Source organism: Dipodomys merriami, unplaced genomic scaffold (assembly GCF_024711535.1).
Source record: "Dipodomys merriami isolate MVZ:Mamm:240054 unplaced genomic scaffold, mDipMer1.0.p SCAF_6, whole genome shotgun sequence".
NCBI classification, from domain to species: Eukaryota; Metazoa; Chordata; class Mammalia; order Rodentia; family Heteromyidae; genus Dipodomys; species Dipodomys merriami.
The window spans coordinates 72,109,209-72,122,881 of record NW_027206179.1 but is presented as its reverse complement, the minus strand read 5'-3'; the positions used below and the strand labels follow the sequence as shown (position 1 = coordinate 72,122,881).

General features: G+C 45.1%; 1 protein-coding gene across 1 annotated transcript; it reads left to right on the top strand.

The window, feature by feature from the left end:
• Positions 1 to 438: 438 nt before the first annotated feature.
• Positions 439 to 7,899, top strand: Gjb2 (gap junction protein beta 2). The gene is made up of 2 exons (XM_070003164.1): positions 439 to 642; positions 5,427 to 7,899. Exon 2 carries the CDS (start codon positions 5,449 to 5,451, stop codon positions 6,127 to 6,129), a length of 681 nt encoding a protein of 226 aa, XP_069859265.1. The 5' UTR covers positions 439 to 642; positions 5,427 to 5,448; the 3' UTR covers positions 6,130 to 7,899.
• Positions 7,900 to 13,673: the final 5,774 nt, after the last annotated feature.

Here is a 13,673-nt window from a genome sequence, read left to right as displayed (position 1 = left end):
TTCCTAAACTGGAGTCCAGCGGCCCTGCGCCTTGGGGCGCTTTGGGGAGAGCCTCGCGGGCCACTGAATTCTACCGCCTGCACCCAACTCCCGTCCTGGGAACGCCTGCGCGCCCATTCTGTTCGGACTATCACAGCCAGGCGCAGAAAGCAGTCGAAATCACGAAATCCTCCATGCTACCCCCTCCTCCAAAAGCCAAGCACCTGGAGCCTCGGGCCGAGTGTCCTCCCAAGCTCTGGCGGCCTCCGCCCCGTGGCCGCCCAGGGGACGGGGCGTTCCGGAGGGGGGGGGCGCCTCTGGGGACTTGGGAGGTTCGAGGCCCGAGGCTCGGCGGGCTGGGGAGGCCGGGCGCCCCGCCCGCGGCGCTGGGGAGCCGCCCCGCGGTGACTTTCTCAATCGCTCGGGGGAGGGGAGGCGGGCTGCGGGGTGCGGTTAAAAGGCGCCGCTGGCCCACACAGGTGTGGACGACCCGCAGCGCCCGGCGCGCTCCGCTGTCCCGGAATCGCAGGCCAGTCGGCGGCGCTCCAGCCCGCACTAGCCCCAGCCCGGGCCTCAGCCCCAGCGCAGTGCCAGCGCCCGGAGCCGCCGCCCGAGACCCCTCGCCAACCACCCAGCCCCGCCGTGCACGCCCTCCTGACGCAGGTGAGCCCCCCAGTCCGTGCGCCTAGGTCCCCGCGGTACGTCCATCGCCCGATCGCGTCACCGAAGCGACCGAGGCTGGGAGACTCGAGTGGGGAGGAACGATCAGACGCTGGGTGCCCGGCCGCACGGTCCCAAAGAACGCACCCCCCACCCCACCCGCCCGACACTCCCCCTGGGCTAGACGAGGGGTCCCGGCGGCCAGCGCGGATTGCGAAGGAGAGCGCGTCTTTGGGCCCTGGAATTCACACGGAGCGCTGGGCCAGGGACGTGGAGGCACAACCCCTGAACTGGAAATGGGGGTGCGCGCACGCGCGGGCTGGAGAAACAAACGGGGTTCGGCCGGCCGGCGCGCCTGGCGCCTCTATTCTTTTCGGGAAAATTCTCCCGCAGTCACCTCGATGCTTTATCTGCTGCCACCAAAAAAGTTTTAAATTAACCAAAAGTTTAGAAAGGAAACGGTTTCGCTGGTTGAGCAGAAGCGTCCCGGGGAGGAACGCGACCTTTACCTCCTCGCGCTGCTTCTGCCGGGGGCGGGGGTGCTGCGATTACCTGAACTCACTTGGGTGGCCGACCTAGGTGGTGCCGGGGGCGGAGGGGAGGCCGGCTCGCTTCCATCGGGGCCAAGATCTGGGTTGTTTTGCTTTTCCCTGGGCACTTTGAAAAGAGTTGACTTCCAGCTGGAAGGAAAGCTGGTGCGCGCGCGCGCCGGACACTTGCTTGCAGGTGTTGCCCCGCAGAGAAACGAGTTCCCCGGGACAATTGCATCAGCCCCTCCGGGCTCCTCGCTGGAGGCCGGGGAGCGGGGAGGGTCCTGGGAGGGGGTGGGAAACAGCGCGATTCCCGAGCACATTTTCCACCTTCCCTAAGAAGCTGCACTTCAGAAGATGAGCTGGAATCTTTCTGGAAGGACCTTGGGTGGTGGGAGAGCAATACGCCCATTTACCCTCAGGACTCCGTTTTGAAACCATGTTGCTAAAGTCAGGCAAGGTTTCAGGCTTTTGTGATAAAGGTGGAGGGTTATGTGGGGGGGACAGCTTCTGGAAGTGGCCCCCCAGTTCGCTAAGGGGTGGGTAAGTAAGGGTTATGGAGAATCCTTCTCATTTTCCGGAGTGGGGTGATTCGCCAGCGCCTTTCCTAAACAGCCAGCTCTTCAATCACCTGGTGACCATGTTTCAAGCAATTACAGGTGACCCCTAGGCAGGTAGGGGTCAAATCGCTTGTCTAGTCCATTACCCTGTCCCATTGAGACACCAAATTTTAATTTACTTTCTTCTGTGAAGACTTTGAAAACAGGTAGTTGTACACAGGGCATCTTCTGGAGCCCTCGCCACTCTGGAGGCTGAGACAAGAGAATTGCTTGAGCCCCAGAGTATAAAGCCAGCCTGGAAAACACAGAAGACCCAGATTCAAAATTACAATAAGTATATGAAAACTAAAAGATAAAAATTAAAGATTAAAAAACAGCCATAGAGGGCTTACTTGAAACTGTATTTTTTTTTCAATTGGTGGTAATTGCGCTAGTCTGTGGAAGAGTGTGAGAACCTGTTTTTGATTGTTATGGTTGTTTTTTATGTGTTGGTACTGGGTCTTGAACTCAGGACCTTCTGTTCTGGTTTGGCTGTTTCACTCATGGTTGGTACTCTACCACTTGAGCCACTCTCCACTTCCAGCTGTTTTATTGGTTCATTGGAGAGAAGAGTCTCTTTGATTTATTTGCCCTGGAATGGCTTTCAACCATGAGTGATCCTCAGATATCAGCTTCCTGAGCTGCTAGGATTACAGATGAGCCACCAGCACCCAGCTGAGAAACTGTGTTGGATGACTTAGAGAAGGCCAGAGAGGTATAGCTTCACCCTTCCTCCAACTTTCAGTAACTTTTCCACTTTGTAAATGCCCAAGAAGAAGGAAAAGGTTTGATTCCATTAGATGGTTGCGTTAAAAGTCTGAATGCTGTTGTTTTCCAGGGCTTTACTGTTGGGGACAGTACTAGAATTGGAGACCTTTCTCAGGACAACCAGTTCCCCTAAGGGCCTCCAGGATAGTCTGGATTTAAATGGGTCAAGGCTGAACCTGCTAAACCACTGTTTATTCCAGTGGTGGTTTGAGTTTTCAAGCTGAATAGGGCTAAGGGAAGGAAGTTTGACTTAACTTCCCTGCACATGGCTTTTATGCCTCCTCTCCCCAAGGTGGCATTGAGTGGGTTTGGCTCACCCCTTCAGAGCCACTATAGGTAATGAAAGACCTCAGTCCCAAGCCTGCTCAGGAGTCCAGTGGCAAACAGGATACAACTTGCCTAAAAGGAGAAGAGCAGGATGCTTTAAGTAAGAGAAAGAGGATCCATTACAGCTTGGAAGGGGTGCGTAGCAGGTGACTCATCAGTACTTGGAGAGGGCGGGTCTTGTTTAGAAGAGGGGCTGATTGTGACAGACTGGTATAGCTATGAATCAGTGAGGACAGTTCAAACCCTGGCATGAAACAGAAGGCCACTGGCTCATGGAAGATCTTCCCCAGGCTTCCCTACACCCACTTCAAATAAGGACTTTGTGACTTGTTCAGTCAGTGTTGGTTCTGAGCCACAACCATGAAGGTGCTTCATTGCGCCAGTAACTGGGAACCACTGGGCAGAATTTGTCATTTTTTTAAAAAATAATTTGCCTCTTTTCTTTTTCCCATCTTGAATTTGAACTCAGGGCCTCAAGCTCCCACTTGGCTTTTTGACACTCTACCACTTAAGCCACACCTCCACTTCTGGTTTTTTGCTCATTAACTGGAGATAAGAGGCTCACAGGCTTTTCTCCTTGGACTGCCTTTGAACCACAGTCCTCCATTCTCAGCCTCCTGAGTAGCTAAGCTTCAGTGTGTCTTTTTTTTTTTTTTTAAAGGCTTATTGCCTAGATTCTAGGCTTATACGCCTAGAATCCTAGCTACTCTGGAGACTGAGGTCTGAGGGTCTTGATTCAAAGCCAACCAAGGCAGGAAAGTCCATGAGACTCTTATCTCCAATTAACCACCAGAAAACCAGAAGTAGAGCTCTAGCCTACCACTTAAGGACAACACATGGCCCTAAATTCAAGCCCCATAATCACCACCACCCCCACCAACAACAAAAAAATGCTTCTAAGTTAAAACCATAGACTACAATAATAATTCTCAATTACAGCACTTACAACAGATACTGTAAATGCTGACTAGTCAATAAAAAACACACCACTTCAAACTTCAAACTCACATATAAAACCCCATGACCTTCCTCCACAGGAAAATGGTAGGTCCAGTCTGCAACTTTCATACAGGGGAAGGAAACATGAGTCAAACTCATGTAACCATTGGCAATAACCATTTCACAGCTATATTCTCAGCCTGTAATCCCAGCATTCTGGAGACAAGACAGGAAGGTTGTGAATTTGAAGCCCTCAAAAAAAAAAAAAAAGAAAGGAAGGAAGGAAGGAAAAAAGAAAAGAAAGAAGGAAGGAAGGAAGGAAGGAAGGAAGGAAGGAAGGAAGGAAGGAAGGAAGAAAAAAAGTTGGGTGGCGGTGGCTCATGCCTGTGATCCTAGCTACTCAGGAGGCTGAGAGCTAAGGATCCCTGTTAGAAGACAGAAAAGTTCATGAGACCTTTATTTCCAAAAATAGGGAAGTGGAGGTGTAACTCAAGTAGTAAAGTGCCAGCCTTGAGCAAGAAAGCCAAACAAGGGCAGGAGGTCCTGAGTTCAAGTCCCAGGATATTATAAAATTAATTGAATAACAATAAAATTATATTTTAAAAATTAATTGAGATCTTAAGAGTTTCTGCCTAGAGACTTGATACAACATTGTTACAAATTATATTACCTGGAGCTTGGTTTCTTATGGCAGTCCCAACAACAGTGTAAAATTTGTTTTATACTGGGCTGTAACTGAGTAAAACCAAGAGGAGTTGGGAAAAACCAAGAGGACTCAGTGACTTTGATCAAGACTCATTCATGGGCTGGGAATGTAGCATAGTGGTAGAGTGCTTGCCTAGCATGCATGAAGCCCTGGATTCAGTTCCTCAGTACCACATAAAGAGAAAAAGCCAGAAGTGGTGCTGTGCCTCAAAGTGGTAGAGTACTAGCCTTGAGCAAAAAGAAGCTCAGGAACAGTGCCCAGGCCCTGAGTTCAGTCCCTAGGACTGGCAAAAAAAAAAAAAAAAACAGAGAGAGAGAGAGAGACTATTCATGCTTTTAAGTTAACAAGAATTTTGCTACGGTGCACCCCTGAACCCTACATTTTTCTTATGTCCTTAAGATTAGGTGGACTAGCCATGAGCCAGTGGCTCACATTTGTAATCCTAGCTACTCAGGATCTAAATCTGAGGATCCCAGTTTGAAGCCAGCTTGGGCAGAAAAGTCCATGAGACTCTTATCTCCAGTTAGCCACCAAAAAGCCAGAGTGGAGGTATGACACTACTGGTAGAGCACCAGCCTTGAGCAGAAAAAGCAAAGCAAGAGCACAGAAGCCCTGAGTTTAAGCCCAAGCACAGGTACACACACACACACACACACACACACACACATACACACGCATGCACACACACACACGCAAAGATTGGGTGTAAGACACAGGTGATCAAGCTAATCTTTATTAGAATACACAGGTAGTTTGGGTAGTAAGTTAAATTGGTTTTATTTTTTGCTATTTCAAGGAGTTGTATCAGTGTTTGCTCAGGAAGAGGTTTAAGAGTACTTATTCACCTAGACCCAGAGAAATTCCCCAACTTCTGTCTAGACCAATGATTCCTATGTTATGTTCGTTTGTCTTTTTCAGTGTCCACCGCTCAGAAGGTAGAATGGATTGGGGCGCGCTACAGACCATCCTAGGGGGTGTCAATAAGCACTCCACCAGTATTGGGAAGATCTGGCTCACGGTCCTCTTCATTTTTCGTATCATGATCCTTGTAGTAGCCGCAAAGGAAGTGTGGGGAGATGAGCAAGCCGATTTTATCTGCAATACCCTCCAGCCTGGCTGCAAAAATGTCTGCTACGACCATCACTTTCCCATCTCTCATATCCGACTGTGGGCCCTGCAGCTGATCTTCGTGTCCACGCCAGCACTTCTGGTGGCCATGCATGTGGCTTACCGGAGACACGAGAAGAAAAGGAAGTTTATAAAGGGAGAGATAAAGAATGAATATAAGGACATTGAAGAGATCAAAACCCAGAAGGTCCGCATCGAAGGGTCCCTGTGGTGGACCTATACGAGTAGTGTCTTCTTCCGGGTCATTTTTGAAGCTGTCTTCATGTACGTCTTCTACGTCATGTACAATGGCTTCTTTATGCAACGTCTGGTGAAATGTAATGCCTGGCCATGTCCCAATACGGTGGATTGCTTTATCTCCAGACCCACAGAAAAGACTGTGTTTACTATATTCATGATTTCAGTGTCAGGAATTTGCATTCTGCTAAATATCACAGAATTGTGTTATTTGTTCATTAGATATTGTTCAGGAAAGTCCAGAAGGCCAGTCTAAATGTTTTGCCAGGCTCTTGGCTAAAAGATCACATGAAAAGATGAGGGAACTCGGGCCTGGCTGTCAGAGCTCAGTCACCAGCATTTCCCAAGACAAAGATTCTCATCTTAAATGCAACCATTTTGAAGTCCCGAGGACCTCACATGAATCGCCAGATGTCTCCATGGGGCTCCCTTCCACAAAACTCCAAAACAAAGGCCTCATTCTAAGCCTATATTAGTCTCTACTCAAGTTAGTTCCACCAACCCCCTGTGCTGGTGGGGGTTATTCCTGTAAGATACTTGCACATTTTAAGACCTTAGCCTTTGTTCTCTCTGCCTCCTTCCCCACTTCCCCGCTTTCTCTAAGAGAGAAAGGCTTTGGTACTAAAGAGGATGCTGAGAAAGTTCAAGTGCCTCCTTTGAGCTCCCTTCACCAAGTTTCTCCCATGCAAATCTAGAGAATTGATGTTTCTTTTATTTGCTTTGAAAGTTGTAATCTGTAACAATGGACCTAATGCTTTAAACTCTGTTGTATTTTTTTTAAGGAAAACTTTAAAATAGATTCTTTTAATCACAAGATGTTCTAGAAACTTTTATACATTATTCCTATTTCAAAGGCTCAGATTGTGATATGTAAGTAATGTATCATTAGATCTTCTATCTTAATATAAAAGATGACACCTTGGTTATGAGAATTACCACTATGCTTGAAAGGCAGCCCACTGTATTAATTGTGGTATGTGGTATGCAAGGTATTACAGCCTCTCAAATGAGACAAATCAGAAGTTCTTTATGATAGCTTATGGTAGCATATGACTTCACTTCAATATTTTTGACTTAGGCCAGGAGTCCATGTCTAACTCTTATAATCCTAGCTACTCAGAAGGCTGGGCCCTGAGGATCACAGTCCAAAGCCAGCCCAGGCAGAAAAATCGATGACACTCTTTTTTTTTTTTTTTTTTTTTGCTAGTCTTGGGGCATGAACTCAGAGCCTGGGCTCTGTCCCTGAGTCTCTCTGTGCTCAAGGCTAACACTCTACCACTGGAGCCACAGCTCCACTTCCAACCTTTTCTGTTTATGTGGTTCTGAGGAATCTAACCCAGGGCTTCATTGTGCTAGGCAAGTATTCTACCACTAAGCCACATTCCTAGCCCCACGACACTCTTATTTCAACTAACAAGCAAAAACCAGAAGTGGAGATGTGGCTCAAGTGGTAGCGAACCAGCCTTGAGGAAAAAAAGCTAAAGGACAATGCCCCAGTATGGGCAACCTTCCCCCCAAAAAAATTAGGTGTAATGCTTCATTAGAAATAGATTGGATAGGGCTGGGAAGGTGGCTCAGTGGTAGCGTGCTTGCCTTGCATGCATGAGGCCCTGGGTTTGATTCCTCAGTACCATATAAACAAAAAGAAAAAAGCCAGAAGTGGCGCTGTGGCTCAAGTGGTAGAGCGCTAGCCTTGAGCTGAAGAGCTGAGGGACAGCGCCCAGGCCCCACAACCGGACCCCCCCCCCCAAAAAAAAAGACATAGATTGGATATACCACCAACTGCCATCTATAAGCCAGTCCTGGGGCTTGAACTCAGGGCCTGGTTGGTGGTATATCCCTACCCTGTAGTATGTGATCACACATCAACACACTGATTTAAATGGGCTGCTTGAGAATCTGAATGTCATTGTTCAATTTAATGGTTGGGAACAAATTGGGATGGGTCAAGGGATTTCCTATTTTCAAAGAACTCATGGAAAGATAGATTCTGAATTCTGTTCATTAAAAATTAAGCTTTGTGTTTTTTTCTGCTTTGAACAATTCTTGGCTTCCCTCATCAACATCCAATTATACTGGAACTCAAACTAATAGACATTTTTATTGTTAAAGATGGTATACAGTGGGGTTACTGATAGCTTGCTCCTGTAATCCTACCTACTCAGGAGGCTGAGATCTGAGGATTGGAGTTTGAAGCCAGCTCAGGCAGAAGATTCCATGAGACTCTTGTCTCCAATTAACTAGCAAAATGCCTGAAGTAAAGCAGTGGCACAAGTGGTAGAGCAAAAGATCAGCACTAAAAAAGTTTTTTTTTTTAAGTAGAGTTTGGATCAACAGTAGCTGCAGGAAAGCAGAACCTTAATATTACTATCATGCTTAGGGTGGTTTCTAAAACATGGTGCTCAACAAACTTCACTGTGTGAATGAACATGTTCCTGGCCACAAATAGCACTGCACAGTCATTTTGTAAATAAATCACGGCTTTAATTGCATGCTGATCACTTTTATAAAATCTCAAATATCATTTAAAATATGGTGGACTCATTTTTAAATTATTTTTGTGTGTGTGCCAGTCTTAGACTTAAACTCAGAACCTCAGAATCTGGCTTAGCTTTTTTGTTCAAGGCTGGCAGCTTTTTGCTGCTTGAGTGATGATGAGTCTTTCAGATTTGTTTGCCTGGGTTGGCTTTTGAATGGAGATCTTCAGATTTCAGCTTCTTTTAGTAGCATGAGCCACTAGCACTCAGCTAAAAGTCCAATTTTTGTTTTGTTTTGCTTTTTTTAGTCAGTCATGGTGCTTTAACTCTGGGCCTGGGTGCTATTCCTGAGCTCTTCAGCTCAAGGGTAGTGCTCTACCATTTGAGCCACAGCACCACTTCCTCCAATGTTTTTGGTTTTTTTGTTTTTTGGCCAGTCCTGGGGCTTGAACTCAGAGCCTAGGCACTGTCCTGAGCGTCTTCTGCTCAAGGTAGCACTCTACATCTTGAGCCACAGCACCGCTTCCGTCTTTATCTGTTTATGTGCTACTGAGGACTCAAACCCAGGGCTTCATGCATGCTAGGCAAGCACTCTACCACTAAGCCACATTCCCAGTTCCAATGTATTTTTAATAGCAGATCTTAAAATCCTCTACTGTGTTTTGTGTGTGCATATGTGTGTATATACCCATATTTTATATTTTGTCATTCCTTGTGGCTACCTAAACAGGTTATCTATCCACTATTTTTAAATTCTTTTTCCACCTTAGTTAAAGTTTCTGTGATTAAAACAATTGATAGAGACAAAATAATAAAATGTTATTTCCTTCCAAATCCATACCATAAATAGTTTTAAAAGAGCACCATCCTAAAAACAACATGGTGTGTAGATTGGAATGTTCTTCACAGAATGTAAGTTAGAGCTACATGGTCAGTTGGAGTTGGAGTCCAAGATGAATCACAGAAACTGATACTTTTAAACATTCTTAGATTGGGTGCCAGTGGTACTCAGGAGGCTGAGATCTAAGGATTACAGTTCAAAGCTAACCTGGGAATAAAAGTCTATGAGATTCTTATCTCCAGTTACTGAGGGGAAAGCCAAAAGTGGCGATGTGGCTCTGGCTGGGAATGTGGCTTAGTGGTAGAGTGATTGCCTAGCATGCATGAAGTCCTGGGTTCGATTCCTCAGTACCATATAAACAGAAAAAGCCAAGAGTGGTGTTGTGGCTCAAATGGTAGAATGCTAGCCTTGAACATAGAGAAGCTCAGGCCCTGAGTTTAAACCCAGGACTGGCAGAAGAAGAAGGAGAAGGAGGAGGAGGAGAAGAGAGAAAGAGAGAGAGAGAGAGAGAGAGAGAGAGAGAGAGAGAGAGAGAGAGAGATGGCTCAAGTGGTAGAGGGTCAGCCTTGAACAGAAAAAAGTTAAGTGAGAATATAAGGCCCTGGTTGGAACCCTTGTACCAGCATGATAAAATTTAATTAATTAATTAAAATGTTCTTGGGCTGGGAGTGTAGGTCATTGGCAGAATATTTGTTAGCCACACACAAGACCCTAAGTTTGGTCCCAACCATACTGCAAAATAAAACGTTCTTCCTATTTAATTTTTTTTTAAGTCTTTCATGGTGAAAGACTGGCTGGTACATGACAAAAATCCTATGTAGTGTCTTTCCCATGAGACTTCTTTGCGTATCTTTGTATGTAACCAAGGCTAAATTCAGGAGACACAAGTGCTCAGAGTCTAGGATACAGACCTGTCAGGTCAACCTGTGGTCTGAGTGATGGCTTACACTCTGCTCTTTCCTGGATGCTACCCTGAAATGAACTGAAACAGAATTAAAAGGAAAATAGCCCACTCATCCAGAAAATATAGAAGAGCTACCTAGTCTCTATCGATTTTCTAAGGTGGCCCTACACATCATCTGTTAAAAAAAAAAAAACAGCTTTTTACATAGCTAGGTTCACTCCTACGAACCAAGAAGATTATCACTTTCAAGGTATTAAAAAGACAGGACCAAAGTAATTACAGACTACCCACAACCACTTCATACAACTGATAGAACAGTCTGGCTGCATGCTGAAAATTAGAGCTTCAGGTCTGGAAATGACTGTCCTGAAGCAGCAATTGGCAGTTTGTAGAAGGAGGCACAGACCTGTTGGGAAGGTCTCCTGCCTACTGAACAGAATGAAGATGGGGAAGGCATTTACTAACTAACCCGGAAGCATGGTATCAAACACACGCACACATGTTAAAAGATAGCCAACACCAGTGGACCAGATCCACTTGGAGAATTAATGGAATGTCCTACAGGGGCCCTGTTCCTCCGGTGCCCCTGGTCACTAAAGAACCTACAGCAAGTTTTGAGAGGGTCAAGGTGAATAAATAGGAGACCCCTTGCTTATCCCAATCTCAGTTTCCTAACCTTTAATAGGGTTGCTAAATTGTTCCCAAGCTTGGGGCAATCCAATAAGGTAATTTATGTACAAGTTCTCCACCTAGGACAACACTAAAGCTATTATTAGGGCCTGTTTCTGCTCAATAAATTCAAGCTGGGAAGATGGTGGATGACATCTTTAATAACGATGACTCCAGCAAACCTCAAGCAAATGACTAGGAGACTGAGAAACTGCATGTTAATATAAAGTCTGAAAAAAAGCCTAAGATAGGAAGGAGAGAGCTACCACATCAGCTAAGGAAGAATGGCTGAGTGTAAACTCAGAAGCAGAGAAAGGTATACATTTGTGTGGTTAGGATCTACTCTACATAACACAGATTATACCAAGTCCTGCACAGCTCTTGCATATGTTAACCTTTACAACAACAATAGAAACTACTGGGCTGAAGCTGGATGTAGTGGTACACACTATAATCCCAGCACTCAGGAAGATCATGAGGTTCAAAGCTAGCCTGAGAGGCACAAGTAGACACTGTCCCAAGAATTGGAGGCAGGACTCAAGGGGTAGAGTACCTGCCTAGTTCTGAAATTAAATCCCAGTAACATGGAAAGGAAGAGAAAGAGGGAAGAGGAGGAAGGAAGGAAGGAAGGAAGGAAGGAAGAAAGGAAGGGGGGAGGGAGGGAGGGCCAGAAGGGAGGGAGGGATGGAGAGGGAGAGAGAGAAGAAAGAAAGAAAGAAAGAAAGAAAGAAAGAAAGAAAGAAAGAGAGAGAGAGAAAGAAAAAGAAAGGAAGGAAAGAAGGAAGGAAAAAAGAAAGAAAAGAAGAAAGAGAAAGAAAGAAGGAAGGAAAGAAAGAAAGAAAGAAAAGAAAAGAAAGGAAAGAAAGAAAGAAGGAATAGTTGGGAGGAAGGGATAGTAGGGGAAAAATAAAGGAGGAGGCAATAATGCTCAATAGGAAATGTACTCATTACCTTATTCATGTAACCAACCCCTCTGTACAATATTTTTACAATAAAAAACATATTTTTAAAAAAGAAAGAAGGAAAAAAAGAGGTATAATAGAAAAAAAATAAAATAAAATAAAATAGATAAATAAAAAAAAGAAAGAAGGAAGAAAGGAAGGAAAGAAAGAAAAAGAAAGAAAGAAAGAAAGAAAGAAAGAAAGAAAGAAAGAAAGAAAGAAAGAAAGAAAGAAAGAAAAAGAAAGAAAGAAAGAAAGAAAGGGGGAAAGAAAGGGGGAAAGGAGAGAGAAAGGGAGGGATGGAGGGAGGAAGGGAGGAAGGGAGGGAAGGAAGGGAGAAAAAAGAAAAGCAAAAGAATGAGTAGGCTGCTGTCAGCCTTCTCCTATAAAGCAGCTGTGGAAGGCAGAGCTCAGGGAGATTTCAAGCTCAAAGGCCAACAGCAGCTGCTCCTACCACCCATGGAATGTGGGGCTTGCACTTCTAGGATCCTGTAGCTTGTAATTTCATTCCCATTCTGATTTCTTTCCTCAACCAGTATTTATGGAGCACCAACAATTACTAGGCTCCAGCAACTATTACCCAACAGGGCCTGAGCTGTGAACCAGACAACATTTTAGCCTTTATATTATAGGGGCTATCGGCGAATACCACAAGAGGAAGCTACCATAAATTGGGTAGATTTTCAACCCAAGATATTGTCAATTTACAAGGGGTTGTAAGATGTAACCATGTATCTATGGTTCTATAACATATAGTCACAAGCATACACAATAGTTGTATTTCTTTCTTTCCTGTTTTCTTTCTTTCTTTCTTTTTGTATGCCAGTCCTAGGGCTTGAACTCAGGCCCTCAAGCTCTTGCTTGGCTTTTTCCACTCTCGGTCAATGCTCTACCACTTGAGCCACAGCTCCACTTCCAACTTGCTGCTAAATAATTGGAAATAAGAGTCTCAGATTTGTCTGCCCAGGCTGGCTTCAAACCCAAATCCCCAGATATCTGCCTGCTAAGTAGCTAAGATTACAGGTGTGAGCCACTGGTACTTGGCTGTTGCATTTCTTAGCAATACACCTTGGAAATCTTTCAAGGTCAGTATATATAGTTAGGTATTTGTTTTTAATCAATAACCACCTCTTTGTTAAGAGACAACTTGTCTCTATTTTTACAGATAACTCTTTTACACATGTCAAATCAATTTTTCTTTTTTCTATTTCTTTGTGCAGTTACTGAAACTTGAACTCAGGGTCTTTCATTCTCCCTTAGCTATTTTGTTCACAGCTGGCACTCTACTACTTGAGTCACAGCTGTACTTCCAGCTTACTGCTAGTTAATAAGAGTCTCTTGAATTTGTCTTCTGAGGGCTGACTTTGAACCAGGATTCTCAAAGCTCAGTTTCCTGAGTAACTGGGATTTACAGGGATGAGTCACCAGTAACTAGCTCAAAAAGATTTTTCTATCCTATATGAAGGGCTGTCCATTTTCCCTGGTTAGTCTCACCTTGCAAGTTTGGGCTCATCTTTCTAGTTCTGGCCTATCCTCCTAGCTTATCCAGGTGTGTGTGTGTGTGTGTGTGTGTGTGTGTGTGTGTGTGTGTGTGTGTGTGTGTGTGTGTGTGTGTGTGTCTGTGTGTGTGTGTGTCTGTGTGTGTGTGTGTGTGTGTGTGTGTGTGTGTGTGTGTGTGTACACACCAATCGTGGAGCTTGAATTCAAGGCCAAGGAACTGTCCTTTAGCTTTTTTTGCTTAAGGCTGACACTCTACCACTTGAGCCACAGCTTCACTTCTGTGGTTTTCTAGAAGTTGACTGGAGATAAAAGTCTCACAGAGTTTCTTGTCCAGGGTGGCTTTGAACTGTAATCCTCAGATCTCAGCTTCCTGAATAACTAGGATTACAGGCATAAGGCACCAGCTCCCTGCCTCACCCAGGTCTTTTTAAACCCTGTCTTTAGTTTTTAGCAATTTCTTACAACTTT